The sequence below is a fragment of the Balaenoptera ricei genome, chromosome 10 (assembly GCF_028023285.1).
Source record: "Balaenoptera ricei isolate mBalRic1 chromosome 10, mBalRic1.hap2, whole genome shotgun sequence".
In the NCBI taxonomy this organism is placed as follows: Eukaryota; Metazoa; Chordata; class Mammalia; order Artiodactyla; family Balaenopteridae; genus Balaenoptera; species Balaenoptera ricei.
Genome location: NC_082648.1, coordinates 3,567,937 through 3,595,576, shown reverse-complemented (window position 1 = coordinate 3,595,576; position 27,640 = coordinate 3,567,937). Strand labels below are relative to the sequence as shown.

At 52.8% G+C, this 27,640-nt stretch overlaps 1 protein-coding gene across 1 annotated transcript in view; it reads right to left on the bottom strand.

Moving 5' to 3' along the window:
• The window catches only part of PRMT8 (protein arginine methyltransferase 8), an 83,861-nt gene extending 57,387 nt beyond the window's left edge, over positions 1-26,474 (bottom strand). Inside the window, exon 1 of the mRNA XM_059934410.1 lies at positions 26,400-26,474. Coding sequence (XP_059790393.1) covers positions 26,400-26,474 — 75 coding nt within the window. The remainder of the gene's footprint in view (positions 1-26,399) is intronic.
• Between the last annotated feature and the right edge of the window lie 1,166 nt (positions 26,475-27,640).

Genomic DNA, 27,640 nt, shown 5'->3' with positions numbered 1-27,640 from the left:
AAGGGGCCTGCAGGGGGTGGGGGTGGGGTGCAGGGAGAGCAGAGAAGGGCGTGGGAGCAGGGGGGCTCCTGGCCCCGGTCTCACTGCATGTTCCTTCCCAGCTGCCTTCATCGTCTCCCCACCCAGCCTGGGATCACCCTTTTCTCCCCCCGTGTTTACTCACAAGACTGCCATCTTGACCGTGGTCCATGCGGTCGGTAGTGACCTGGAGCTAGATCTTCTAGCACCATCTGTCTGCCTCTAGGTAGGGGCCAGACCTCAGCTGAAGGGGGAACATTTTAAGGGTGGGTGTCGGGCAGCAGCGAGGCAGGCATGGCTGTGTCGGGCACCTGGGACTCTCCGGTCCCCCATGACCACACCACAGATACAAAGCTTTCATGCCTGCCTTTGGCCAGAGATGGGCCTGGTTCCACCCTCCCATCCACTCCCTTGCACCCGTGTTTCCTATCACCTGGGCTGAGAGACGGGGTTTCAGCAAAGCAATCCTGCAGCCAGCCTCCCCAGGAGGAAGCACGGTGCTGGAGCAGATGCCAGGACCTGGCTCACCGCTCCTCCCCCTGGGACTCAGAAGCCTGCACGACTCGGGGATGGGGAGAAGGGTCTAGACACCGCTGGGCCTACAAGCTGGAGTTGTCTCCCTGTGCATCGCTCCCAGGCTTGCTCATTTGTCAACTGTCACCCTCATGCGCCCCTCTAGCGTTGGCTTTTTAAAGGCACAGACTCTCTCTAGAGCCCCCTGCGGTGAGGCCAGACACTGATGCCTGTCACAGAGCGTCAGCTGCTGTCACCAGCTGGCATCTCTCTATTATACTGTGTCCCTGACGCTAACTCTGGCGTCTCAGCAGAGCCCGCCCTCACATGCTTTTTCATCACTTCAGACTCAAGCCCCTTCCAAGGCTGTGCTCCCTGGAATCCTCCTCCCCCGGGTCCTGCCACGCACCCTCAGGTCTCACCCTCCCTCCTCTCGCCCTCGGGCTCACAGAGGGGCCGTGGCTCGTGGTCCCCGCACCGCTAGCGTCAGCGTGACCTGGGGGCTTGTAAGAAATGCACGTTCCCGGGCCTCGCTGGCAACACTAAATCAGACTCTCTGGGGTGGAGCCCAGCAATCTATTCCAACACAGGCCCGCACACGTGATTCCGTTGCATCCCAGAGACTGAGAACGGCTTGTCTGGAGTTGCGTTTTTCCACTCTGTTTCCCGCAGAACAGACACTCCTGGAACAAGGGGTTCTGTGGTCAAGTGAGTTTGGGCCAAAAAAAAAAAAAGCTAAAGAGATTTCTTTTCTTTTCCAGCTTCCTTGAGATAAAATTGACATATATCATTGTGTAAGTTGAAGGCACACAGTGTAATGATTTGATATATGTGTATGCTACAAAATATAAAGAGATTTCTTAATTGCAATCCTTTTAAGGCTTTAATTTGCTAAAATGAATCGTGAATCTCCCAGAGGGAATGAGGGTGTCTAGTGCTACCAATGTAATAGCGGCGGCATTCTTTTTCCCTGAGAGAGCTATGAACATCTCTAGAAATTAATGTTCTGCGGGAAGCCGTCTGAGGCCTCTGACTGAGGGCAGCGTTTCTCTCTTACAGTCTGTGTCAGTCACCTTGGGTGGGTGTCAGGCCCCACCCCAGACCAGCAGAATCCGTTCCTGTGAGGGTGAAGGCTGCCAGCCTGCACTTTAACAAGCCCTCCCGGGGCTCCCTGTGAAGCCCTGGTCCAGGCAAGGTTGGGGACAGCTTCTTGCCTTCTGCATTCCTCTGTGACCCCTGGCGCAGCCCTCAGAGGCCAGCCTGCCTCTGCCTCGGTGCTACTGAGGTTCCCGGACAATGTCAGAGCCGGGCCAAGGTCACCTGAAGGAGAGGCGGCCACGGGCTACGGAAAGCACCTTGGCTCTCACAGCAAAAGGACCGGGATTGGGTGAGGGCTCTGCCACCTGCAGGCTGGGTGGCCTGGGCCTGTCCCTATCCTGCTGTCACGGCCAGGGTCACAGTGTGGCTCAACTCCAAGGGCAGCCCTTGGCAGCCGTGGACGGTGTCCCGGTGCTTCCCGGCGCTTCCCGGCAGCCCCTGGCAGTCTGCTTGTGGCACAACGGCCATGCCTGCTTCACATCAGGACGGCGTTGCAGCCGCACGGCACCTGCTCTGTCTCCCAGATCTGGAACTGCTGGGAAGGAATCTACTGGAGTTGTTGCGCCTGACCTGTTTTTTAAATAAACTGGGGCTGTTTTCCAGCTATTAGTCACTTTTCCCCCAAGCCTCCACATATTGAATTCTCTTCTTATATCCTCAGATATTTTGGCTGCAAGAGATGTCAGGTTAATTGGATGCTTGGCTGCTGGCTCTTCCTCCTTAATGGGCTTACAAAGCAGACTTGCCATGTGTCCCCTCCCCTCCCTCCCTCTCCCCTCCCCAAGCCAACACGGGCCTCTCTCTCCTTTGACTTGAAGGACGTCACCAAGCACCCTCTCTGCTTCCTTTATGGACAGATGTGCAGAAAGATACAGCCAATCTCTTTCCCCACCCTCATCTTGCCTGGAGTTGGACGAAGCCTTCGTCCCAGATATGGGTCACATCATCCCTGTGGGACCTGAGCTGCGCAGGTGACTCTACACTCGGCCGGGGTCACCGTGGAGGCAGAGGGTGTCAGACGGAGGTCACACATTCGGGACACCTGTGGGTTCTGGTCTTGGTTCTCTCCCTATTCAGGTTATGATGCAAAATCCATTTAACCTCTCCGACCTTCAGTTTCTTCCTCTGTCAAATGGCAATAATTATGTGTCCTGCCTCTTCCACGGGCTTCTGTGATGACTAAAGTTGCTGTGTGTGTAAATATTCAGAGGCAATTCCGAAGTGTGATAGAGGAGAACAAGACTGGCATCTCTGGCCAACTGACTCTCTGCCCTGGTGTTATTTGGGAATGCTGCCTGGGCCCTCCTCTGGCACTGGACACAGTGGCTTTGGCTGCCCTTAGCGCTCTGTTCCTCTGGCTGCCTGATCCCTTGTCCTCACCCTCCACACCGTCTACTGCCTGGGCTCTGCTCTACCCCTCTTCCCCGGAGCTTTCTGAGAATTATGCAGTTGCTGTCTTCAAGAACATGACCCTCATGGAAACTCAGTCATTTTCTCCAGACGCTGACACCTGGTCTCTCCTGCTCCTATTCTGGGTTCCTGTGGCATCTGTTGGTCCAAAGCTACTGGTTACGTTCTGTCCTTTTTTATTGGCAAACAGTCTCATGCAAATTATCTCACAATTGTAGGTGTGGCTTCTACAGCCAAGAAGGAAATTCCTTCAGACCGGTACCCAGATCTTGTGTTTCACTGTTTCCCCCTTAATGCTTGGCACAGAGCTGGGGCTCAATAAGGATGTGATGATTAAAGTATCCTTACACCTCTACCAGGTCAATGTTGCCCTTCATAAATATATTATGCAAGAGTCCTTCCCACCATGCAACCAGAGACCTTTCTTTCCCCTTGAGAGGGCGGGGAGGTGGCAGCAAGGAAGACAAAACTGAGAAGAATAATCATAAGAATCCGAATAATACTCAGCACTCTTTAGAGGGTTCAGTGGTGCTCCAAATGTCTTTAGCGAGAACTGTCTTATCTCCCAGGATTTCTAGGAGACGGAAATATCTTGCAAATACAGAATGCATTTACTAACCCCCATATTTCCATCCATGTAGACTACAAGTGGCTTCAAGTACAGATTCAAGTGTATTTGTAGACGCTTTTCCAACAATCTCTTCACAGCGAAGTGTTGCAAGACCAGAATTGCAGGGAATGGTGCTGAGTTTCAGAGAAACTGACTGGACGATTTAGTCCCCACAGTGGGGCTGTTCAGGACCCAAGAACTGGCCCTTCACAGAGTCTCTGGCCCCATCATCTGTCCAATAAGCCAATGGCTGGAGAAAAACGAGCTACAGAGCCACAAATCAGAAAGAAAATCACAAGTTGTAGGCCAAGACCAAAGCCACATCAGCTTAATCCAGATTCCCATCTGGTTTCCAAGGACTCCTCCGGACACTTTCCATCCAGTTCTAGGAAACCCGTTTGCTCGAAATAAATACCTTTCCACCCAGATTCTTAGCAGAAGTGACTAACTCCTTTAATCAGAGGTTCCAGTGTATTTACTGAAAATACTGATGTTCCAGCTAGAAAGGGAACAATGTCAGCCACCCAGTAATATCCAGATCTACTCCAAAGGTGGCCTCAAATTAGCCAACGACAGATCCCAGGAATCTGGATTTTTCAAAGCACTCCCAGGCAATTCTGACGGTCAGTTTAAAAGCTGAACAAAACATGTGAAATAACAGTTTTCAAGACACTGAACATCAGGCAATGAAAAACTGTACCTTTGAAAGATGACAGACAAACAAGGCAAACCCTATGATGCCTCAGCTTATTGCCTGGTATATCTGAGCTGGGTTGTCGGAAGTGGAAACCCAGGCAGAGTGAGGCATCTTCCTTGGTGGAAGAGACAGCGGTGGGAATCAGGAAAGCAAGACAGCTAGAGTTTGAAAGGCAGAGTGCTGGAGGGTAGAAGACTCTACAGAGAGGGGGCTTTGGAGATCTGGAGTGAGTGCCCCTCAAGTCTTCAGCTGAGACTGACCAAATTATGCATGTGAAGAAACTACCTGAGACCAGGAAAATAACGACAAAGAAGATAAAGGGACGACTTTACGGTACTCACATAGGGCCAGTAAAGGGTTCTTGTCTCCCCAAGCCAGAGTGGAAAAACCTCATAATTCATGAATACTCAGAAGAGTTTTTTCCCCCCTCAGTGGTGGAAAATTAGCCCTAGGTTAAAGATTGCTCTGATTCCACCTAACAAAGCTTAAAAGCAAGACCTGAAAGGGTTAAACTCTCCAAGTGATTTAACTGCATCCCAGAACTAAGCTTAGAAATACAAAATATCCAAAAAGTATCCAGCTCCCAACAAGGTGTGGATTCCACAATGTCTAGCATTCAGTCAAAAATTATCAGGCTTGCCAAAGACGTGGGAAAATACTACCTATAATGAGGAGAAAAATCAATCTCTCCAGATCAACCTAGAAAGGACAAAGATGATGAACTTAGTAGACAAACTCTTTAGAATTATTACTGTAACTGTATTTCACATGTCCAAGAAACTAGAGGAAAGATTAAGTGTGTTATGTGGCGACATAGAAGGTAGAAAATGAACTTCTAGAGATAAAAACTATATGTGATTTAAAAAAATACACCGGATTAGATTAATAGCAGATTACATGTCACAGAAGAAAAGATTGACACAGGCAATAAAAACTACCCAAAATAAAACACAGAGAGAAAAAGATTGGAAAAAAAAGCTAAACAGAGCATCAGTGAGGTGCAGAAGAACTTCAAGTGACTTAGTACACATGTGACTGTGGCAACCAAAGGAAGGGGAAACAGAAAAATACTTAATGAAACATTGAAATGGTGGCTGAAATTTTCCAAATTGACCAAAACCATAAACTTATAGATCCAAAAAGCTCAGCAAATGCTGAGGAAAAGAAATTAGAGGGAAAAAAACACACCAAACTATATCACAATCAAATTGCTTAAACCATTGATAAATAGAAAATCTTAAAAGCATCCGGGGGCAGGGGATAAAGGTATGTTACATACAGAGGAACTAATATAGGAATGACAACCAACTTCTTATAAGAAACAACACAGGAAGACAGGACAGCACCACCTTTAAAATACAGAAAGGAAAAAAAAAAATCTCTCAACTTGGAATTTTATACCCAGTGAAAATATCTTTCAAAAATAAAGGCAAAGGGCTTCCCTGGTGGCGCAGTGGTTGAGAATCTGCCTGCTAATGCAGGGGACACGGGTTCGAGCCCTGGTCTGGGAAGATCCCACATGCCGCGGAGCAACTGGGCCCGTGAGCCACAACTACTGAGCCTGTGCATCTGGAGCCTGTGCTCCGCAACAAGAGAGGTCGCGATAGTGAAGAGGCCCGCGCACCGCGATGAAGAGTGGCCCCCGCTTGCCGCAACTAGAGGAAGCCCTCGCACAGAAACGAAGACCCAACACAGCTAAAAATAAATATTAAATAAATAAATAAATAAATAAAAGATTACTATTAAAAAAATCATAAATAAAAAAACAAAGGCAAAGTACAGATTTGTATAGACATACAGAGGTGAAAGATTTCATTATCCACAGGTCTACATTATAAGAAATGTTAAAGGGCATCCTTTGGGCAGAAGGAAAATGATACCAGATGGAAATCTGGATCCACACCAAGAATGAAGTGCTCTGGAAAAGTAACTTTTATGGATAACCACAAAAGACCTTTTCCTTATTATTTAAATCTCTTTAAATGATTATTAAAAAATTAAAAAATAATAACAATGTCTTCTAGGATTTATAACATAGGTAGGAATAAAATGTATGATAGCAATAGCACAAAGGCCAGAAGGGAAGGAATGGAAGTATACTGTTGTATGATTCTTATAGTACATGTGAGGTGCTGTAATATTACTTGAAGAGAGACTATGATAAGTTCAATATACTTACTACAAACTCTAGGCAGCCACTTTATAAAAGCACAAAAAGTTATACATAATAAGCCAGCAAAGAAGATTAAATGGAATCTTAAGAAATACTCAAGTATCGTCCCCCAAAAAAGGTTTAAAAAAGAGCGCAAGTGTAACAAAGAACAGATAAGTAATATAGAAACAAATAGCAAGATGGTAGGTTTAAACCCTACAGGATCAATATAATATTTATAATTACATTAACTATAAATGGTCTGAACACCTCAATTAAAAAACAGAGGTTATCATATTAGATTTTCAAAACAACCATATGCCTCCCTGTTTGAAACTTACTTCTAACACAAAAACAGTTTTTAAAAAAGGATGAAAAACAGTATACCATGTTAACTCAAATAAAAGGAAAGCTGGAGTAGCTATAATATCAGAGATCGTAGATTTCACAGCAAATAATATCAGGAAAACGAGGATCTCTTCATAATGATAAAGTGGTCACTTCATCGAGTAGACACAGCAATTTCAAATGTTTATTCATCTAATAAAAGAGATGCAAAATATATGAAGCAAAAACTGATAGAACCAATCATTAGGGAAATGCAAATTGAAACCACAAGGAGACACCACCTCACACCCATTAGGATGGCTAATAATTAAAGAAAACAAAAAAACGGGAAAATAAGTGTTGGCAAGGATGTGGAGAAATTGGAAACCTTTTGCACCGAGAATGTAAAATGCTGCAGCCACCATGGAAAACAGTTTGGCACTTCTTCAAAAAATTAAAACTAGAATTACCATATGATCCAGTAATTCCATTTCTTGGTATATGCCCGAAGTAAGTGAAAGTAGGGTCTTGAAGAGATATTTGTGCACCCATGTTCATAGAAGCATTATTCATAATAGCTAAAATGTGGAAGCAACCCAAGTGTCTATTAATGGAAGAATGGACAAGCAAAATGTGGTCTATACATACAATGGACTATCATTCAGCCTGAAAAAGGAGGGAAATTCTGACACAGGCTACAACATGGATGAACTCTGAGGACATTATGCTAAGTGAAATGAGCCAGACACAAAAAGACAAATACTGTATGCTTCCCCCTACATGAGGCACTTAGATTAGTCATATCCATAGAGACAAGTAGAATGGTGGTGGCCAGAGGGTGGAGGGGAGAACGGGAGTTATTGTTTAATGGGCACAGAAGTTCAGATTTGCAAGACGAAAAGAGTTGTGGAGATGGATGGTGGTGATGGTTACACAACAATGTGAATGTACTTCATACCATTGAGCTGTACCCTTAAAAATGATTAGGACAATTAAGTTTTATATTATGCGTATTTGACCACCATGAAAAAAATGGAGAAAAAAATGGATAGAAGCAGAAGGAAAAATAGACAAAACCTGATTATTCTGGTGGCTTGAAAACCATTAAAATAAGCAATCCTTGGATTTAAAGCCTATGAAATCTGGATGCAGCATTTCCCATTTTATCTTTTCTATCCCTTTCAAAATTCCTGAATCAAGAGACTTGGCTGGGAGTGGTGGTGAATACGACACATTAAACGTTTACTTGTCAAATGAGCACTTCAGTGCAAATTCACTCACAAGGTCCCTTCACTCCTGAGAGGAGGAAGAAAGTATGTTGTTATAATGATGGGAAAGAGGATGCAGACAAGCCCAAGAGGCCATTTTCCCAGGGCATACCTGTGGCTCAGAGACAACAAGTCACTGGTTCAAGGTCATAGAGTCAGAAACTGGTGGAACGTGGAGTCAGACTCAGGAGGGGCAGCGCTCCGAGGCCGAGACTCTGAGGGGCAGGAAACCAGTAATGGCAGCCCTGCCTCCACAAAAACACTTTCCCGGCAAAGTCATCCCACTCAGGTCCCACCGTGCAGCGCTCTGGACCCTCTTAAGCACCTGGTCATTTTCCCCATTGGACACAAACATCTGTCCCTCTCGTGAATCACCCCACCCTGGACCCCATCTCCAACAAACTGGCGAGGGCCCGTCTTTATGTAGGTTCGTAAAAGATCTTGAAGAGGCAAGTGTCTGACTGGGCAGACGGTGAAGGTTCAGCGACCCTCAGCCTCAGAGCAAGGACCACGCGATGAGCGAAGGCCACGCTGGGACCTGGGAGCTCTTTCTCCAGCCCCGGCTTTGCCCCTGCCTCGCTGGGCATCCTTGACCAACCTTTACCCTCTCTGGCCTTGGATTCCCATCCGCGGAAAGTGGCGGCACCGGATTCGAGACTGTGGATCAAGCAGACATGTATGCGGAGACCGCGTGGGCCGCGTGGAGAAGCGGGGCGGGGGGGTGGTGGATGCGGACACCCCTGTGGGAGCAGGAACCGGGAGGCCAAATGAAACATCTGTGCAGGGAGGTCTGGCCCATGTCCTCCTGTTACTTCTCAGCATTGTGCTTACACCTGGGGCACTGAAGCCCAGAGAAAGGAGAAGATCCGTGGAAGACGAGCCCAGAAAAATAGGAGCACAGCCCTGAGAAGCCAGCTGGGAGGAGAGCCTGGGCTGGTCACAGTCACCAAACACAGAAAACAGAAACCACCGGAGCCCAGGGCAGTGCCCGGCGCTGACGGAGCCTGTTCCCCAGAGCAGGCCGGAGGAGGACCCAGCCACGCCAGTCCAGCCACGCAAGGCTGGGGGAAAGGGACGGCGGCTGAGGTAGCGGGGGTCAGTGAGAGCAGTGGTCCTCAAACCCCGGGGGACATCCCACTCCTGGAGAGGGGACTGCGGGCCCCACCCCCCAGCCTCGGAGCCGGTCAGTCTGGGGCGGGGCTGAGAATCTGCATTTCTCCCAAGTTCCCAGATGAGGCGGGCATGGCTGGTCCAGGGATCCCACCAGTAACCAGCAGGCGCTTGGGTCCTGGGACATGGCTGCTTGTGTTTGGAACCAGCATCCGCCACTTCCTTGCTCTGTGACTCGGGGACATTCACTGCATCTTTCTGAGTCGCAGTTCCCTCTCTCGCAAGCCAGGGACATTATTAGCATCTACTCTCAGGATTATTTAAGAATGAAATTAGATTATCTATGGAAAGAGATTGGGAAGATGCTTGGGGCAGAGTAAGTGCTGGGTGAACACCATCAAGTATTTCTGTTCGTAAGAGCAGCTTCGCGGAAGCCCCCGGTGCTGGTAAGATGACCCCACGGTGACCTCTACATGTCAGGGGTCAAGAAGAGAGAAGTTACTGGAGCCCAGAGGTGGCGAGGGCTGCGTGAGAGGCTACGTGGAAGCCTCGGTTTAGGGGAAGAGTGGACGGTGGACCCTACGGGGAAGGAGCTGGAGGAATAGCTGTTCTGAGCTCACGCCCCTCCCTGCTCTGATCTGCGGATGCTCCCGTTGGCGGCCCCCCAGCTCACAGCAGCCCACCGTGGAACCCTGCCCGCCAGCAGCCTTGGGGAGCTGGGGTGGGACGGGAGCCTGTTGATCCAGTCCACGCCGTTCAGCTTTCTGGGGCTGAGAGCAGGCTGGAGAAGGATGGAGAGCACATGAGGGGAGCAGATGTAAGACCCCAGCACGCTTGCACATCGTTTCGTGCATACCCCTCCCCCTGGGGCAGGGTGACCCCCTAATCCAGCCATGTTGGGCATCCCCAGTGAAAGAGCTGGGGGGCTCGGAAAGGCTCCAAGGCTCTGGGTGAGCAACTCCTCTCCAAACCACATCCTGCGGCCAGAAATACCAGCCATACCCCAGCACGGATCTGGTCCCCGGCACGGGATCCCAGCAAGGTGAGTGGGAGGGTCCTGGTTCCAGCCCCGGCCAGGGCTCTGGCACGGAGCCATCCAGGCACCTACCTCGAAGGAAACTGAGCTCTTTGGCTTTCTGTGGGGGGACAAGAGACCACCTTGCAGGAAGCAGAGGAGAGAGGATGGATTTAGCCGAGACTGGGAAATAGACACAGCAACCTGACACATGGGACAGTCAGGGCTCAAGAGCCCGGCTTTGGCCCTGAAGTCAACTCTCTGACCTTGACAGCGGACCTCTCCTCGGAGCCCCCCTCTCCAAAGGACAGTCGCTATCACTCCTGCCTGCTTCTCTGCCCAGCCCCTCCTTGTCCTTCAGGATTTGGGGCCTAGAAAAGGATTCCCAGATGTGTTAAGTCACACTAGGCTCCTTGGATGAAATCACTAGAGCCGTATCTAGCCACAGTCATGGATATGCCTGTGATTATTCATTATCTAAAATTGGACGGGATAAAGTACTGCAAAATAATACGCTGTAGGGAATGGTTCTGCCGAGGCAACGGACTGAATTAAAACCGTCGCTATTAAACATTTCCCACTGGTGACTTGTGGTGTTCTCTTTACTCATATGCTGGGTACCACACACTTCCCTGATACTGACGGGAAAGTGACGCGCAAGAGGCAAGTGGCCAGCTTTCCAAAAAGGCCCAGGCACAGTGAGGTGTAGACACTGTGACAGGGAGATTACCTTGGAGAGAGAAGAGGGTATGCACCCTGTCACGGGCACAATTCATGCGCTGAACACTGCGACGGGAAGAGCAGAGTCAGCGCCGGAAACCTGAAGGGTATCTCAGTGACTCACTGGTCCTGTCCCCTGGCTTCAGGTAAGATGTGATCAACCAGCCCAAAGGGTCCAAGGGACTCCCTGGGGGTCACTCAGCCAGCCCCTCAACCTGAATACAAAATCCCCACTCACCCCGAAACATACGGAAACTTAAATAAGAGTTATCTGCTCAATAGGCACTTGCCCTATTTGGGTTAGTAAATCAGAGCTCTGCAGAGAGGCTTCTGGAACCCCCAAGATCCAGCCCATTTTGTCACAACGGCAAGGGGAAGAAGGACAGCCTGGAAGCCCCCCATTAGCACTTTCTGGGAGGGTGGGGTGATGCCGGGTGGATTGAACGATGTTTCACATAAGGAACGACCAGAACACCTCTCCTTACGGATTCAGCCACCTCTCCAGGTTCACGCCCTGTCATAATCTTTGTCCTTCTTCCTCCTAAAGGATAAGGCTCCTTGGTAAAAACGCACAGCAGCCGAGAACCTCAAGCTCCCTGATTTTGATTTTTGCTGTGCTCTCAGGGTCAAAGACAGCTCAGAAAAGACATGTCCCCTAGTAAGCAAGCTGCAGAGTTTGGACTGTCACCCAGGTCTCCTGAACCCCGTGAGCTCAAACCTAAAGTTCTTTAATACCCAAGCATCTCCACCAGGGCCAGAAGAGAAGGAGAACGGTGACCCTGACGTTAACTCACAACGTCCAGCAGCTGCAGAACAAACACCCGCCTTTGCTCCTCTGAGCAAAGCATCTCTACACATAACTCATGCACTCCCTCAGCCGGCATCCACGGAGGCCACCTGGAGTGCAGGCATCACGCTGTCACGAAGAGGACGACCTGGCGAGGGCAGGGACAGAAGCGGGGCAGCGGCTGCCGTGATCCAGACAAAGGATAATGATGGTCTGATTGGAGGCAGCGGGATAAGGAGAAAGAGATGCAAGTAAAGGATGCGAAGAAGGTAGATTTGGCAGGATTCTCTTGCAAATTCTCTGGGGTTGGGGGCGGGAAAGTGAGTGTAGGGAGGCCCCTGGTATGACTGCTGACTAGTGCCCTTCAAGGAGGCAGGAGCCCGGGGCAGGAACAGATGCACAAGCTCGGAGGAAAGGTAGGGAGCTCGGTTTGGGTCGGGGTGGACTTGAAGTGCTTGCCGCACACTGAGGAAGAGAAACCCAGCCAGGAGTGCAGGTCTGGACGTCACAAGACGTGCAGGAGGATGAGGTCATCCAGGGACGGGAAGCCGGGGTCAGCGTCACTACGGGGGGGAAGGGAGAAGGGTCCACGGGAGGGCTGGAGAGAGAACAGTCACAGGTGCGGGAGAGATGGGAGGAAGGAGGACGCAGGACCCCAAAGAGGAGAGGGAATCGGGAAAAACAAAACACAAACAGCGTCTGATGCCGTCGATTGACCAGGTGAGATTAGAGGCCGTTGCAGTCGGTAACAAGGGGGCTCCAAGGCCTGGGGCGAGAAGATGTCAGAGGACGGTGATTGCAGGGGTGGCCGTGGCATCACCCCTCCTCTGGGTCCCTGGCATGGTGCTCGGCTGCTGGCACCAGCCATGGTACCAAAGGAATACAACATCCTGGCTCGGCCTGGATCCTGGGAGACATGCCAGGTCCCAGTACTTTAGAAATAATGGTCCAGCAGCGCACACTGGGGAAGACAAGGAAGTATGGCGCTAACAGGTTTGAAACTCAAACCTTCCTTTTCATTCCCTCTACCCCGTACACGTTCGGAACAGGCGAGACCCATGGCACATCAAGTGTCTGGTCATGCGGGGGTTAAAGGAACCACTGCCCAAGACGGGAGCCTCTCCAAGATGCAGGCCCCCAGAGCCCGGGGCCAAGGAGCTGAGGCTGCCTGCCCCGCCAGCTGAACCGCGAGCCCCGCACGTCTCTCCTGCCTGAAAAGGAAAGAGCCATCACTCTCAGCAGCGCAGAGGGCCCAGCCTGGGGAAGGGAGAGCCCGAGCCAGCAGGCAGGCGGAGAGCAGAAGCGCAGGCAGAGGTTTCCGGAGAGAGGTTCGTTCTCCCGGACAAACACCTGCCTGCCAGCTTCCTCCCCTTCCGCCCTTGTTCAGGTCAGGACCCTAGAAGAGGTCAGCTCCCTGCCAAACCCAGACTGACGGCACCTCTTTGCTTTTCCCCAAACCTCCACTTTCTACACCATTTGCCACCTCGAGGGGAAAGCATCTCGCGTGCTCAACAGCACAAGTTTAGCACACGTGGGCAAGGCTGGAAGGGGAAGCCATGTGGAGGATGGTGATAGCTGTCTCCATCCCCGCTGGCAGCTCGATAGGGGGAAACAGGCACAAGGTTGGCTTGGAAGGCACCTGCAGCAAGCAGCAGGGGAGTCACAGCAAAGCTTAAGACTTGCACAAAGCCTCCCCGCTTTCCAAAGGTCCTCATGCCCTGGCCTCCGTCTAGTTCAGGGCCGCCCTATCAGGTGCGATAGACAAGGACCAACTCAGGCGTTTCTCACACGGGTGACTGAGAGGCAGAGGGCAGATGGCAACAGAGTCAGGGCCGCGGGTTCTGCCTCAAGCTTCTCGGCTCTTCCCAGGCTACCTGGTATCCGCCGAGGGCCCGAGGAACCAGAGTGAATAATCCAGGGAGGCCGAGGCCGAGCCGCCTTGGTGTTCAGGATGGAACCCGGCTGCCTTGACTAGGGCGTGTGCAGTACCCTCCAGGGGCGGGGGCGGGGCTGAGAGCTCTGGTCTCTGATGCTGAAGCAGAGCTGGAAGAAGAAAGGGAGGTGGGCACAGGCTTGGCCGAGCTTCAGTGACGCCTCCAGGAAAAGCCACCAGAGCTGGCCGTGTGGACAGAATCCCAGGGCCCTGCTGTACCGGCAGCCCAAGCCGCTGGTTTGCTTTTCTTTCCCTCCTGGAATATGGAGCATCTTATTTTTAACTTTATAAATAGAAGAGTGAATGACAGTGCCGGCCTAAGACAGCCGTGAATAAAGAACGCTCAGGAGCAGCTGGGCCCGAAGTCGCATCCTCCTGCAGAGCGCCGGCCCCGGCGCAGGAGCCTGGGGCCCCCGAGAGCCTGCAGCTAGGAGCCGGAGCCTCAGGGCTGTTCAGACCCCTTGTCTGGACATATCTGCCTCCCCCACCCCACCATGGCCCCTGCTCACATCAGCCGATGATGAAGCATCAGGCCTAGTGGGAAGAAAATACATTGTCTGATACAAACCCCGAGACTGCCCTGCTTCGAGTGAGGTTTTGCAGGGCTATCTCCACGGTCTCTCTGCCCCCTCTTCCCACCGCAGAAGTGCAGGGAATTCCCCCCACGGCCCAGGCATAGCCCTGACCGCCCCCTTCCGCCCTTTCTGAGACTTAAGGCTTGCCTGTTCAGGAGGGTACAAAACGTATGTCCTTGTTTGTCTGAAAATCTCCTCTTACCCAGTTTGCACTGAGTGTCACCATTCTCTCTGCAGTCCTGCCCTTGTCGCGCAGCGGTGAACATCTGTCTGGGGCAGCTTACCTGCAGCCTTGCTTTGGGTTGGCAGATGATGGCTGTGACCTCAGAGACTTCCTCTTTAGGGGACGCTGGGTGACTGACAGTCCCAACCAGCGTAGAAGGAAGGGAGCCATAGATAATGATTTAAACGCCAGCATCCATAGAACATTTTCAGTGCAGGAAAGGTATATGTCACAATGATCACTCGTAGAACAAAAGGTTTTTAACCTCTAACAGGTACCAGGCGCTGTGCTAGGTGCTGGGATCCGATGGTGAACAGCACGGACGGAGCCCCTTCCCTCACAGAGTTTACAGTGGACTTGTAGACAAGGAAGTCAGCCAGTGAGTACAAAGCGACGCGCACCATGACAGAGGATGCACAGGTACTGTAGGACCACATGGCGGGAGAGCTAAGCCTGACTTAGATGAGGGGGGTGGAGCCAGGGAAGGCTTCCTGGAAGAGGTGACATCTAAGCTGAGACCTGAAGGAAGAGTAGGAGGTGATGAGGGGAGGGAAGGAGGTGAGTGTAGCTGGAGCGGAAGGGAAGGACTTCAGAGAACAGCATTCAGGGGCATGAGCTTGCAGAGCCAGCTAAGCCACGGCAAGGAGGTGGGTCCTTCTCCGATGATAACGGAAAAGCCACTGAACGTGTCTGAGGAGGGGAGAAGCACAGTCAGGTCGCCACTTCAGAAGGCATGTTCGTGCTGCTGTGAGGACAGACCAGAGCCAGGCGCGGCTGTGTGGGGGGCATCCAGGAGGTGATGCAGAGATCCAGGCAAGAGATGGGGGGGTGTGTCCAGGACGGCCAAAGTGGGACCCGAAAGAGGAGGACAAACTCAGGGCAAAGGACAAGCCGATGAGATGCAGAATCACCAGGACAGCCATGGAGACGGGGCAGAGGAGCCGGGGCCTGTGCCTTGGGTAACTTCACACTCAGCAAGATGAGGACCAGCAGGAGGGGGCAGAGGGGTGGGAAGCAGTGACACCAGGAGGGGCCTTGGGGAGTCTGAGGTCCCTGTGTGGCCCCTGAGCGGAGGTGTCCTGCAGGCAGCCAGACATACAGTCCAAGCTCGGGGGCTGGGTCTGGGCTTCGGCTGGGAATCATCAGCACATCAGAGAGGAGGCGTGAGACGGCCTGGGGAGAGCGTGTAGCGCCAGAGAGGGTGGCCACCCAGCCCCCACCCGAGGAAAACAGCACCCGAGCTACGTAACAAAGGTCGTACATCAGCTGCAAAGCCAGGGCTGCTAACCTTCCTGACCCTGACCCTCAGATCCGCTCTACAAGATTCCCACCCAGGGCCTCACTCCCCAACCCCCCGCCCCTAGGTCCCCCCCATACAACACACCCCACCACGTTGAGTCATCAGTCCCTGGGTCAGCCCCAGAGCTCCAGGCTAGTGGTTAAATGTGCACCTCATTGTGTGTTACCTGCTGTGAACTACAAACCACACGTGACAAGTACATAAGCGCACGAGCACGTGCTTCTGCGTGACGGCCCCGCAGACTCACGTGCGTGTCCACACCTCCACGCATAAACACACCCGCCACCCCGCAGCCTGCACGAGGTCGTCTACATCCACCCGCGCTGAAATCCGAAAGGACTCTTCCCACTTTGCACTGCAAATTTTCCCCCAAAAGCAAAACAAAAGCTAAGCAAATAAACGCAAAGTTACAACAGGAGGAAAAAGGTGAAAACATGTGTCGAGTTTCTTTTTTTCTGTCTTCTCCTGTGATTGTATTTAATCTTCATGGATTATAAAAATGGGTGTTAATCCCAGAGGGATGAGGATGAGACTCAAACTCAGGTCTGCCTCCAAATCCCTCCCCGACTGTACACTGGGAACCGCAGCTTTCACTCTGGAGAGCTGGGAGTAGACAGACTCTGTAACAAAAGGAAGTTGGCTGGTGTACGTGTGATGTGCAAGTTTATTTCCTTTATCCATTCAATAAATATTCATCACTCCCCTGCTAGGTACCTGAAGGCAAGAATTGCACTGATGCACGTTAATAGAGAACATCCCACTGATGCACGTTAATAGAGAACATCCCTTAATTAGGATCCCATTTACCCTTGTGATGGGCTGCAATCATTTTTGTGGGATTCTCTGATTGCGTCTCCTTAGAGAAGTGCTGTCATAACTGCCTGTCAGGCCGAGACGAAGCCCTTGGATGTAATGCGTCTGGGGGAATTGCAGCCTCTCATTTTCTGGCAGCCCCAGCTGTTAAAGGCCACCCCTTTCCTTCCCATCAGCTAACAAGAGATGATCCTTCACAATAGAGCTACAGATGGGGACCTGAAGGAGGGATTTGCTAATCGCCGTTCCCTTTATAGTGGTTTGGTCTCAGCTGTACCACCCTCTGGTTGGGCCTCACCCCCGGTGAATGTCCTTTACTGGATTCATGGCCAAGAGGACAGGGTGTTTAACTCGGTAATTAACACCCGATTTGCGGCGCCTGCCTGGGCGACACCTCTGCCCTCCTCCCCTCCCGCCAGGCCTTGTTCTCCCGCCGTGGGAACGTGGGGAACATCAATCCAGTTATCAAGCAGTAGGAGTGGCTCTTGTCCCAGCAGCAGGGCTTGGGGGTGCCCGGAGAAGGCCAAGAGGTCTGAAGTGGTGGGTGCCCCATCTGCCACTTCTCTCCATCCCTAGGGGCTCCGTGAGGTTTTGTTTTCCTGCTGTGGACATTGCGAACACCGGAGCCCTGGAGCCCAACACTGAGTGTGCGTGTGGAGTGGGGCAGGCCAGCCCGCGGGGCGTGGAAAACCCTGTCCCTCCTGAGAACGTGTGGATCAGTGAGTCCATCACGTCACCAGTGGAGGCCCTTTATCCATCTGTGCGCCCCCCGCCCCTTTGAGACACCACCAGCTAAGCCTGGATGATAAATCGTAGCTCATCTTGAGCGTCTGCCGTGTACCTACGTGAGCTTCACACGAAGTCGCTCATTTAACCCTCATAATAGCTCCGCGGGATAAGGTGCTACCACCACGACACAGATGATGAAACCGGGCACAGATGACGGTGTAACGCGTGCACGCCAGGACCCAGCCCGGCTGAGGTCTGTACCCAGGCACGAGCCCCAGGGCCTGCGCCCTGAACCTCTGCACAAAACTGCCTCAGGCCCAGAAGCCAGTGACCCACGTGGCTTAACTGTTTGGAAGGTGCCGAGAAAGTCCTTACCGCTCCCGTCCTCCAGAATAGCCCTCCACGGAAGCTAGGAATGGGCTCACAATGCTACCACTACAATAATTCTCTGGCAACGATGGAAAGCAAATCCCCCGGGAGGACAAGGGGATTGAACACACGGAGCTGGGTACAGGCTGGCAGGCTCCTGGCAGGCTCCAGCCAGCCTCCACCCTCTCCCACACGTGGACGTTTACCAGTTCCTTCCAGCCCCCAAGAGGCTCTCAGTGGATGGGACCTGGTGTGGGCAAAAGCAAGGACGAGCTTCCCACTGGGGATGTGAATAAAAGAGGGGGAAGAGGCCCCGGTCGGCAGCAGGACTGTAGTATGGGACTACGTACTGGTCCTATAATCTTCATCAAGACAACCAACCACTGTGAGTTTCCATTTCTTCAACTACAAAATGGGAATAAGAAGAGTTGCTTTGTAATGTTGCGTAAATTAAACAAGGCAATGCATACGAAGCACTGAACAGCGCGCCCAACACAAAATAGGGACATGAAAATGGCAGCTCTTGTTATAATTTTGCTGCAACTCAAGGAAAGGGGGCCTGACCAAGGTTCTGTGGAAACAGTGGGCAAGGTGGACACTGGGCGAGCTGCAGGAGAGAGACTTAAAGGAGAGAGACAGGGCTTCCCTGGTGGCGCAGTAGTTGAGAATCTGCCTGCCAATGCAGGGGACATGGGTTCGAGCCCTGGTCTGGGAAGATCCCACATGCCGCGGAGCAGCTGGGCCCGTGAGCCACAACTACTGAGCCTGCGTGTCTGGAGCCTGTGCCCCGCAACAAGAGAGGCCGCGATAGTGAGAGGCCCGAGCACCGCGATGAAGAGTGGCCCCTGCTTGCCGCAAGTAGAGAAAGCCCTCGCACAGAAACGAAGACCCAACACAGCCATAAATAAATAAATAAATAAATAAAAATTTAAAAAAAAAAAAAAAAGGAGAGAGACAACCTTCACTGACTCTGCAACTGTTCTGAGCCCTCTTTACAGATTCGTTGCCATCTGCCAGCCACTCTCTACTCAGACCTACTACGTGTGGGCACCATGTTGGGTGACGTTATGAGTTGAATCAAGTCCCCCCAAAAGATGTATTGAAGCCCTAACCCCTGTTACCTGTGAATTTGACCTCATTTGTAAACAAGGACCTCGCTGATGTAATCGGATTAAGATGAGGCCATACTGGACAGAGTGGGCACTGATTCAATACGACTAGTGTCCTTAGAAGAAGAAGAGATACAGACACACGTAGGAGAAAAGGCCACGTGAAGACGGAGGCAGAGACGCAGTGCTGTGTCTACCAGCCAGAGCATCGCTGACAAGCACCAGAAGCGGGGAAAGAGTCAGGGAACAGATTTCCCCCTAAGAACCTCCAGCAGGAGCCCACCCTGCTGACGCCTGGATTCAGACATCTGGCCTTCAGAACTGTGAGAGAATAAATTTCAGTTACTTAAGCCCCCAGTTTGTGGTACTTTGTTGCACGAGCCCTAGACAATGAAATAAAACTACAAAGATAAATTTAAAAAAACCGAGTTCCTGTCCTGAAGTCTCTGCTATTCATTTCATCCCACGCAAGAAGCTGGATGAGAGTTCATGGTGGCCTCGGTCCAGCTTCCAAAAAGGTACAATTTGTTAGTCAAGAGTTTTGCCTGGCCCACCAGCTAGGACTCCCGGACCCAGGGACATCCGGGAGGAACGAAGACTGTCCTGGCCACAAGTTATACCGGGTCCCCGCCACCCACGGGGCATAGCAGTGAGAACTGAAAGTAGGAGAGGAAAGCCGGGGCTGGTGTCTTTTCCTCGGTTTCTTCCCAATCCACCATTCTTTGTTTCTCCTGTTAATTTCTCCATTCTTTCTCTTTGTATTTTAAGTGTCTATTCTGTTCCTTCTGCTGTCTTCACAGCCTGGCGGACTGGAAAAAGCAGAGGTCTCAGTGGCTAGAAAACCAGACTTTGAGTTCCATCATTTACTAGCTGTGGGTTCTTGGGCAAGTAACACTAACTTTCCGTGCTTTGGTTTCTTCATCTGTACGATGGCAATAATATGTAACTTGCCATGTTATGTATGGTGTACAGGATGTAACATATGTGTGTATGTATGAAATGTATGATGGCACCCATTAAACAAGACGATATATGCCGAAGCATTTTACGTGTTGTACGAAAAGGAGAGAGATCTTGCTATGCACAATTCCTAGATCTTACGTAGGGAAACACTGGTTTTCAATATGACATATCAGGATATACCAGAAAATTAGCACCAAATGTAAAAACAGTCAAGCTGGTGCTAAAGGAGGTAGAAATGGCATTGACCTAAGAGGAAACATGGACCCGACACCAACACCGAAGCACTCTGATATTGGGAATGTTTTCCCGTCTCTTAATTTGAATGATCTGAAGTTCCCATCTGGCTCTAAGGTTCTATGACTTTATGAAAATGTATACATCTAGCTGTTTGCTCTTATAAAATTACACTTTAAAAAGAGTTCTTTGCTTATGGGTCACCCACTACAAATCTGGAGAAAGCCGTGATGCCTGAGGGACTTCTAATAACAAGTGAAGGAGAAAAGCCATTTGATGTGTGAAATATCCAGCTGGCCGGGGACCACCGGAGGGGCATGTCTTCTCAAACACGCCTCTCCTGGCTAATCCAGAATTTCAGAGGAAGGGGTTGGAATCACTCCGAACAGAGGCTGGTAAAGAGGGTGAGACACCCCTCCTGCAGCCCAAAATGCAAAGGCAGCCAGACGATTTTTAATCTCCTTTTAGAATAACATAAACCAAGGTGACTCCAATTGCAATGGAAGAGATGGAGCTCAGACCTAAGGCAGAACTAACTTCCTGACTCTTGAGATGCACAAGGGGTTTGGGTAAGTTGCCTCCTGCGAAGCTCTGTAACAAGCAACCAAGGGGCCAACTGCGTCGTGGGTGCAGGAAGTGGGCTCAGGGCTGGAAGCACGGACAGAGTGACCTTCCGGAGGGCCCTTCCCGCCGGCGCTTCCCCTCCTCTCGCCAAGTCGGTGCACAATAGGACAACACGCCTGCCTGTCACACAACAACACGATCCCACTTCCAGTTACCTTGGCAGCTCACATCTCGCCACATTGCCCATTTTTTCCTGCTGGCACCGTAGACTCCAAGGTGTAAATGCTGTTTTTACAGATTTTTGCATGTTCCACACTGGAATGTGATCATCACTTCACATCGCAGTTTGCGCCGAGGAGGAAATGAAACCCACTCCCGAGTCAGAGACGGGAGTGTGGTTTCACCCTCTTTGACAGCCAAAAGCCAACGGAGGGCTCTCTGAAGAGCCAAGTCTCTCGGGGGCGGGGGGGGGGGGGGGCGCAAAAGACACGTGGGCATCTTCTTAATTCTCCTGAGCTCAGCTCAGGGCTGAAATCCGTGTTTGCTGAGGGATGTAGACTGTGGTTTGGCGATCGCTTCAGCTGGAGAAATAAGGAAGTAGGAGAGTTCATCCAGCTGGCACTTTTCTGGCGCGACTCCTAAAAGCTGACAGGTTGACGATCCTGCAGGCCTCGGGAGCTCACCATGCTCTAAACCCTTTGCACGAATTAATTCATTCAATCATCGCAACAGCCGTACAAGGCCCAGAGGGGTTCGGGGACTTGTTCATCATAACAACACGTCCACTGAGTTCAGTGTAAAGCCAGGCAGTCTGGCTCCAGAGCCCCACGCTCGTCGGAAAGAGACACGATGCAGACCCCAGAGAAGTGGGCCTGGGTCCAGCCTCCTCTTGCCCTCTTTCCTCTCCTCCCCTCACCTTTGTGCTATAGGACCACACGCTTGAGCCGAAAACCCTGAGAAGAGGGAACCATGAGCCAAAACCACCAACGTACACCACGTCGGAATTCAGCCCAGCTCTCCCCATAACTCACAAGGCAGCACCCATTGGTACCCTAACCCCACTGTCCTATTGTAGGAATTTTCCCAGCCCATAATTATTCTCTCTCCCCAGGCCAGTAAGTCAATAGCACATTCAAAAACCAGTCTCCAAAATGACTCCTTTGCTAAAACTGTTTTCTCACCCCTGGGGGTTCTCCTTTGAGGTGCAAAAACCCCAATCAGGGAGTCGCACCATACATAATACATCAGGCTTTCACCAAGAACCAGTAAAGCAAGCAGAAGCTCAGAAGGGTCCATCATCCCCCAGGGTTCATAATTGGACATTGTGATTAATCCATTTATCTGCTATTCAGACAAACACCCCACGGGAAGAGTCAGTAATAACAGACTATTAAGCAGGTACACAGGTAACCAAAGTGTACCCATGCTTTGAGCTTTGCAGCACCTCGATTCCCAGAAACTCTACTCATTTTTTGAGTTTTCAGGGTCCACAATAACCTAAGCACAGGAGTGGGAGATGGGAGGCCCAATTTTCAGAAAGCCGTGAGTGATTAACACCCAGAAGGCTCACGAGCTTGTTCATAATCCCCTGAATCAGTCAACACTTGTTAGCATTTTTCATTTACTCTGTGTCAGGCACACTGTTAAGACCAGGGTAGACACCCTCCCCCCAAAAAGTTCATTATCCAACTGAAGAAATAGACATATAAAAAGCCAATGGGAGATCAGCTCGGTGCTTTGTGACCACCTAGAGGGGTGGGATAGGGAGGGTGGGAGGGAGACGCAAGAGGGAGGGGATATGGGGATATATGTATACGTATAGCTGATTCACTTTGTTATAAAGCAGAAACTAACACACCACTGTAAAGCAATTATACTTCAATAAAGATGTTAAAAAAAAAAAGCCAATTATCGTGTAATAGGAAAAGTGAGAGACAGGTGTTAGGAGCACAGAAGAAGGAGAAGGAAAACTCACTCACCATGGGATGGAGGATAATGGCCGATCTGGGAAGGGTGCTCAGAGGAAGAGACCTTTGAACTGGGTCTTGCTGGTTGAGGAAGATCTTTTGTTTCCAGAGAGGCGGGGTGGGGTGGGGGGTCAGTGTAGAGTAGCCCAGGTAGAGGAACCAGGAAGCACAAAGGCATTCAGACATGAAGTCAGTGTTTGCAGAGAACTGCACGGGGCAGGTACTGAAGGGCTAAGGAAATGGGCTTTATCCTGTGTCTTAAAGGCAACAGGGCGACATGGTAAGTTTTGAAAGCAATGTCTGATCATGAGCAGGTTTGTGCTTCTGAAAGCCCGTCGAGGGCTGGATTAGAGAAGAGGACGACAGGAGAGAGGCTGTTGCCTTAGTGAGGGCAGAGTGAGGGCGGTGGCCTCTGCAGACAGCGGGCTGGGAAGGAGACCAGACAGTAGAAGGTTTCTAATGACACATGCGGAGCAGGGGATGATGCCCTCGGCTGAGGAGGAGAAGCGCATCTGAGGGACAGAGCCAGAAAAAGCGGACACGGAACTCACCGTGCCCACCCAGCCTGCACTCTGGATGCTCCCCGCCTCAGCTCCAAACTTCACTGGTCAAGGGAGGCTCTGCTCACAAGCAGGTAGTTTTGTTCCCCACTCTCTCCTTCCTGCCTAAGGATTAGAACATCTCTCCCTAAAAACCTCGTGAGAGGTCACCTTCTCCCTGTCACCCTTGCCTGTCCCAACACCGCATCTCTCCCTTCCCAAACATCCTCTCTCCCTATCCCTCTGTCCTGCTGCCATCCAAACGTGGCATCTTTTTAGAAGTCACGTAGGGACCTCCCTGGCGGTCCAGTGGGTAAGAATCATTGCGTCCACTGCAGGGGGAATGGGTTCGATCCCTGGTCGGGGAACTAAGATACCACATGCTGCACAGTGTGGCCAAAATAATATAATAATAATAATAATAATAGAATAGAAGTAGCAATGTAGGGCAAAGGGCAGTGAATCAGAAGTGGGGGCAGTCTGTGCTCCAAGGCTGTCTGTCCTAGCTGACCAGGTAACTTTCAGAACTTGCTGGACCTCTCAGCCTCGGCATCCTCACCTGTAAAATGGGGCTAAGAAATGAAAACTAACCTTTGCTTATCTCACAGGATTATGGTGAGGATGAAATGAGATAAAGTGCTTGTAAACCACACCAAGGAAAGGCAGGAAAAGGTGCTACCGAACTATCTGGATCATCCGGCACTACAGTCCACCAGACTGTGAGTTCCTTGAGGGCAGGGGCCTGGTGTCTTCATCTTTGGATCTCGAGAGCCTAATCATTCCTGGCACAGAGTCAGTGTTTGATAAAAATGTGTTGAATTAAAAAACAAGGAGCGCTACCACCATAGACACAACACACACACACACACATACACACACACACACACACACACACACACACACCACAGAGGTATCCTTGCCTCCCTCTCTCTCACCATAAATGCAGGCAGACCCACAACACCTCACTTTTGGAAGTACGGCTCTAGTCCTGGCTCATTCCAAAAACAGCCAGTTCCTGGAAGAAAACCAAGTGATTGTCACGCTGCCTGGATGCCTCCCGTGGGCACGTTTGACCAAGTCTGAATTCTTCCCCTTCTCAGGGGAAGCTGTGAAGAACTGAACCCCAGACTCACTCCCCTTCCCGGAGCCCCAGCTGGATCTGCCCCTCCCCCTTTGTGCCAGGCGTTCGACGTGGGTTTTTTTGTGTGTGTTTTTCTTTTTTTCTTTTTTTGCTCTCAGGAGCTCGGCCGCCTATACTGCTGTTTTCATTGATGCCTTGAGCAGAGCTGGCATGTGCAACTGCCGAGAAGGGGGAGCGCGGAGCTGCGGGGGAAGCATGTAAAAATAGCCTGGCGCGCGTCGTTCTGCCTGCTCCGGACTCCTTGAACCCGGGCCGAGGTGGGGAAGCTCACATCGCCGTGCACACTGCGGAACCTGGCCGGGGTCTGCACCCAGACCCTGCGCAACAACCGGAGTACCGGGGAGGGGGGTGGGGGGGTGGGGTGGGGCTAGAGACCTGCGAAAACTTTTTTTTTTTTAGAAGCCGAGCGGTAGGGGGATGGGCAGAGAGAAGCTGTTTCTTGCTTCTAGCGCTCCAGCCACACAGCTGCAGGGATTGCTACGTGCCCGCTGGTCCAACAGATTACAGAAGTGCAGCCTGGACTCTGGGCTAGTTTTAGAAACCCATTCTGCAGGTGGGCGATGGGAGGGAGGAGGGCGAGGGGATTGGTAAGGCTAGCTCTCTGCCTTGCACTACACATCATTCTGAGTGTCTGCTCGCCTGGGCGGCGGTGGGGGGGGGGCGGGGGAAGAGGAAGTGGCGAGGGGACAGCAGGCGCGCATGCTTTGCCCTAACTCAAGGCGACAGCATTAGCTCCCGAACACCCCACTGTTCTCCCCCAGAGCGTGTTTGTTTCGAAATCGACAGTTGCCAGATGCATGCTGCTTCTAGTTTCTCAGAGAACGGGGATTTTAAAAGCTTTGCTGCCTACGCGGTGGGGTTAGGGGGTAGCTGCAGTTCAGAACTCGAGGGAAGAAGGTCGGGAAGGGTCTCTGCCCCTTTCTGCAACCCAGCAAGACAGAGGGACAATCCCCGTGCCACACCTCCATCCCGCCCCGCGCTGCCTATGGGTAACCATATGTGAAGTGCTCGGCAGCCCCACCAGACACCCGGCTATTAATAGATCCCGGGAATTTGCTCTCTGCCTTTTTCCTGCCACCGAGTAAGGGATGATCTTCACACACATACCCCACTCCGCCCCCCCCCCTCGGCGCACCGTTCCTCCACGAAGGTAAGGGGGCTGCCCACGCGGATCCCCTTCGTGACTACAGGTGCCCAGAGCCTACGGGCTAACCCAGTTGTAATGACAGCAGGGTCAGAGCGAGGCCAAGGAACGCAGCCTCCAGTCGCCGGACGCAAATCCCAGCAGGGCTCTTTGCGGCTCCGAGCCAACTCCAGAGTACAGAAAGGGCAGCCGCTGGGCTGCCGGAGGCGGGGGACGAGAGCGCAATTTGCGGAGCTAGAGCGACCTCCTGGGAACTGCTGCGGGACGAGCGGCTGCGGACCCATTTCCCGCTGCAGCGCGGCGCGCAGGCCCCACGGCCCGCGTGGGCTCGGCTGCGGCAGGCGCGGGCGCTGTCCCTGGTCCTTAAGGTGGCCGCGGCCCGAGCTCCCTCCCCGGGGTTAGCGTCCCAGAGGCGGCTCGTAGGTGCTGGAGGGCAGACCTCTCCCCGGCCCGGATCTGGGCGCGAGGGTCTGTTGGTGGTGCCCAAGTGCCATCCCGGCGCGGCGCGGCGGGGCCCCCTTCCCCGACCCCCATCCCCGCGGCCAGGAGCTCTCCGCGGTGCTGCGGGGACCGAGAGCTCGAGCTTGAAGGCTAACGCCGAGGCAGCGGCCGGCCGGAGACGGTCAAGGCGCCGCAGGGAGCAGACCTGGCCCCCGGATCACCCATCCCGATCCGGCAGAAACCGGCACTCTGGAGCCCTAACGGAGCCCAGAGGGGAGGGCAGGGGAGCGCGGCCGCCCAGGGTTTGGGACTTGGTTGGGGTGGTGGTGGTGGAAAGCGAGCAGCGGGGGGCAGGAGAGGGAGCTGGGGTGAGAGCGACTCTTTTGCATTTTCAAGAGGGAGGGGGCCTGAGACAGGCACTGTCTTTCCCGCACCCAGCGCACACACACACACACACACACACACGCACACACGCGCACACGGCCGGCAGAAGCAAGCGGGATGGAGCTGGGAAAGTTTGGCACCAGGTGCGGAGCGGCGGCGGCGGCGGCGGCGGCGGCGGCGGCTGCGCGCGGCGCGGGGGTCCCGGCGGGCTGCGGGGTCTCCGAGCCCGGCCTCTCGCCTCCTTACCTCGGTGTTCTCGGCCGCGTTCTCCGCCATTTTCCTCCTTAGGAGCAGGCAGCGGGAGGAGTGTTTCATGCCCATAAGAGCCAGCAAGGGTTTGGTGATACAGAGACAGGGCAGAAAGAGAGAGCTGGTGTAGCTTTAAAAGAGAGAGAGAAAGAGAAAATGGGAGGAAAAATAAAATAAAATAAAAGCCCAACCCAGTCCCTCTGCTGGAGCATCAGCCGGTACCATCAACCACGGTGGAGTCTTTCCTGCAGTCTCCACTTTGTTTTATTTTCCTCCCTTCTCATCGGCTTCGGATTCCTTCACACAGTTTCGAGTTCCTGTCGCGCCCGCGACCCCCTCCCCGCCTCTCTCCACCCGCGCTGCGGGCCAGGCAGGAGGGAGGGAGCCCCGAAGGCTCCGCGGAGGCGGCGGCGGCGGCGGCGGCGGCTCCTCGCCGGCTGCTCGCAAAGTCCGGCCGGCCGAGGCAGCCGACAACTCCTCTCAACTTCTGCCGATCAGCGGGCGAAGCAACACGCTTCCTGCGCGTCCCTCCCGGGGGCTGAGCCGGTGAGTGGGGGCGGGGAGGAGGTTGGGCCGGGCGGGAGGCTGCTGCTGGGCGCAGACCGAGGGCCCCCGTGCCCCGGGCCGCCCCCTCGCCCGGGCTCCGGGGGTCTCTGGGCCGCCTCCACTCCCGGGCGCCGTGGACAACTTGCTGGGGGGTGGGTGGTGGCGGGGAGGCGGGGGGCGAGGGCTGCGCGGACGCAGCCGGGCCACGCGTGAGGCTCACAGAAGGCAGGCGCCGGGGCTGGGCTCCGGCAGGTCCTCGGACCCGGTGTGCGTCCTCCCACCGAGGACGGGCCCTGAGCAAGGCTGGGCCACGGTCACCTCGCCCCCATCCCAGCCCTCCCCCCCACCCAGCTCTCCCGCTCCGCTGCCAATGCCTGCATCCTCCCTCCGCGTTTGGGGTTTGGGGAGCCAAGGGGTGGATGCCTGGATGAGGGAGGGTCCTCAACTCCTTCAACTCTAGGGCTACGTGTGGCATCATGACCCCTTTTTTCTCCCACTCTCCCTCTCCAACGGCCTGGGGCTCCAAGCCTCGCCCAGGCCGAGAGGGTGGGACCAAGGTTCAGCCAGAGGTAGCCTGGGAAAGAGGGTGGGAGAAAGTCAGACGCGTGAGCCTTCCGCCGCGCTCCCCCTGCCCCGGTCTTCCCTGGCAGCCCCCTGCCCACACATCTCTCTTCTCCTTCCTCACCCCTCCC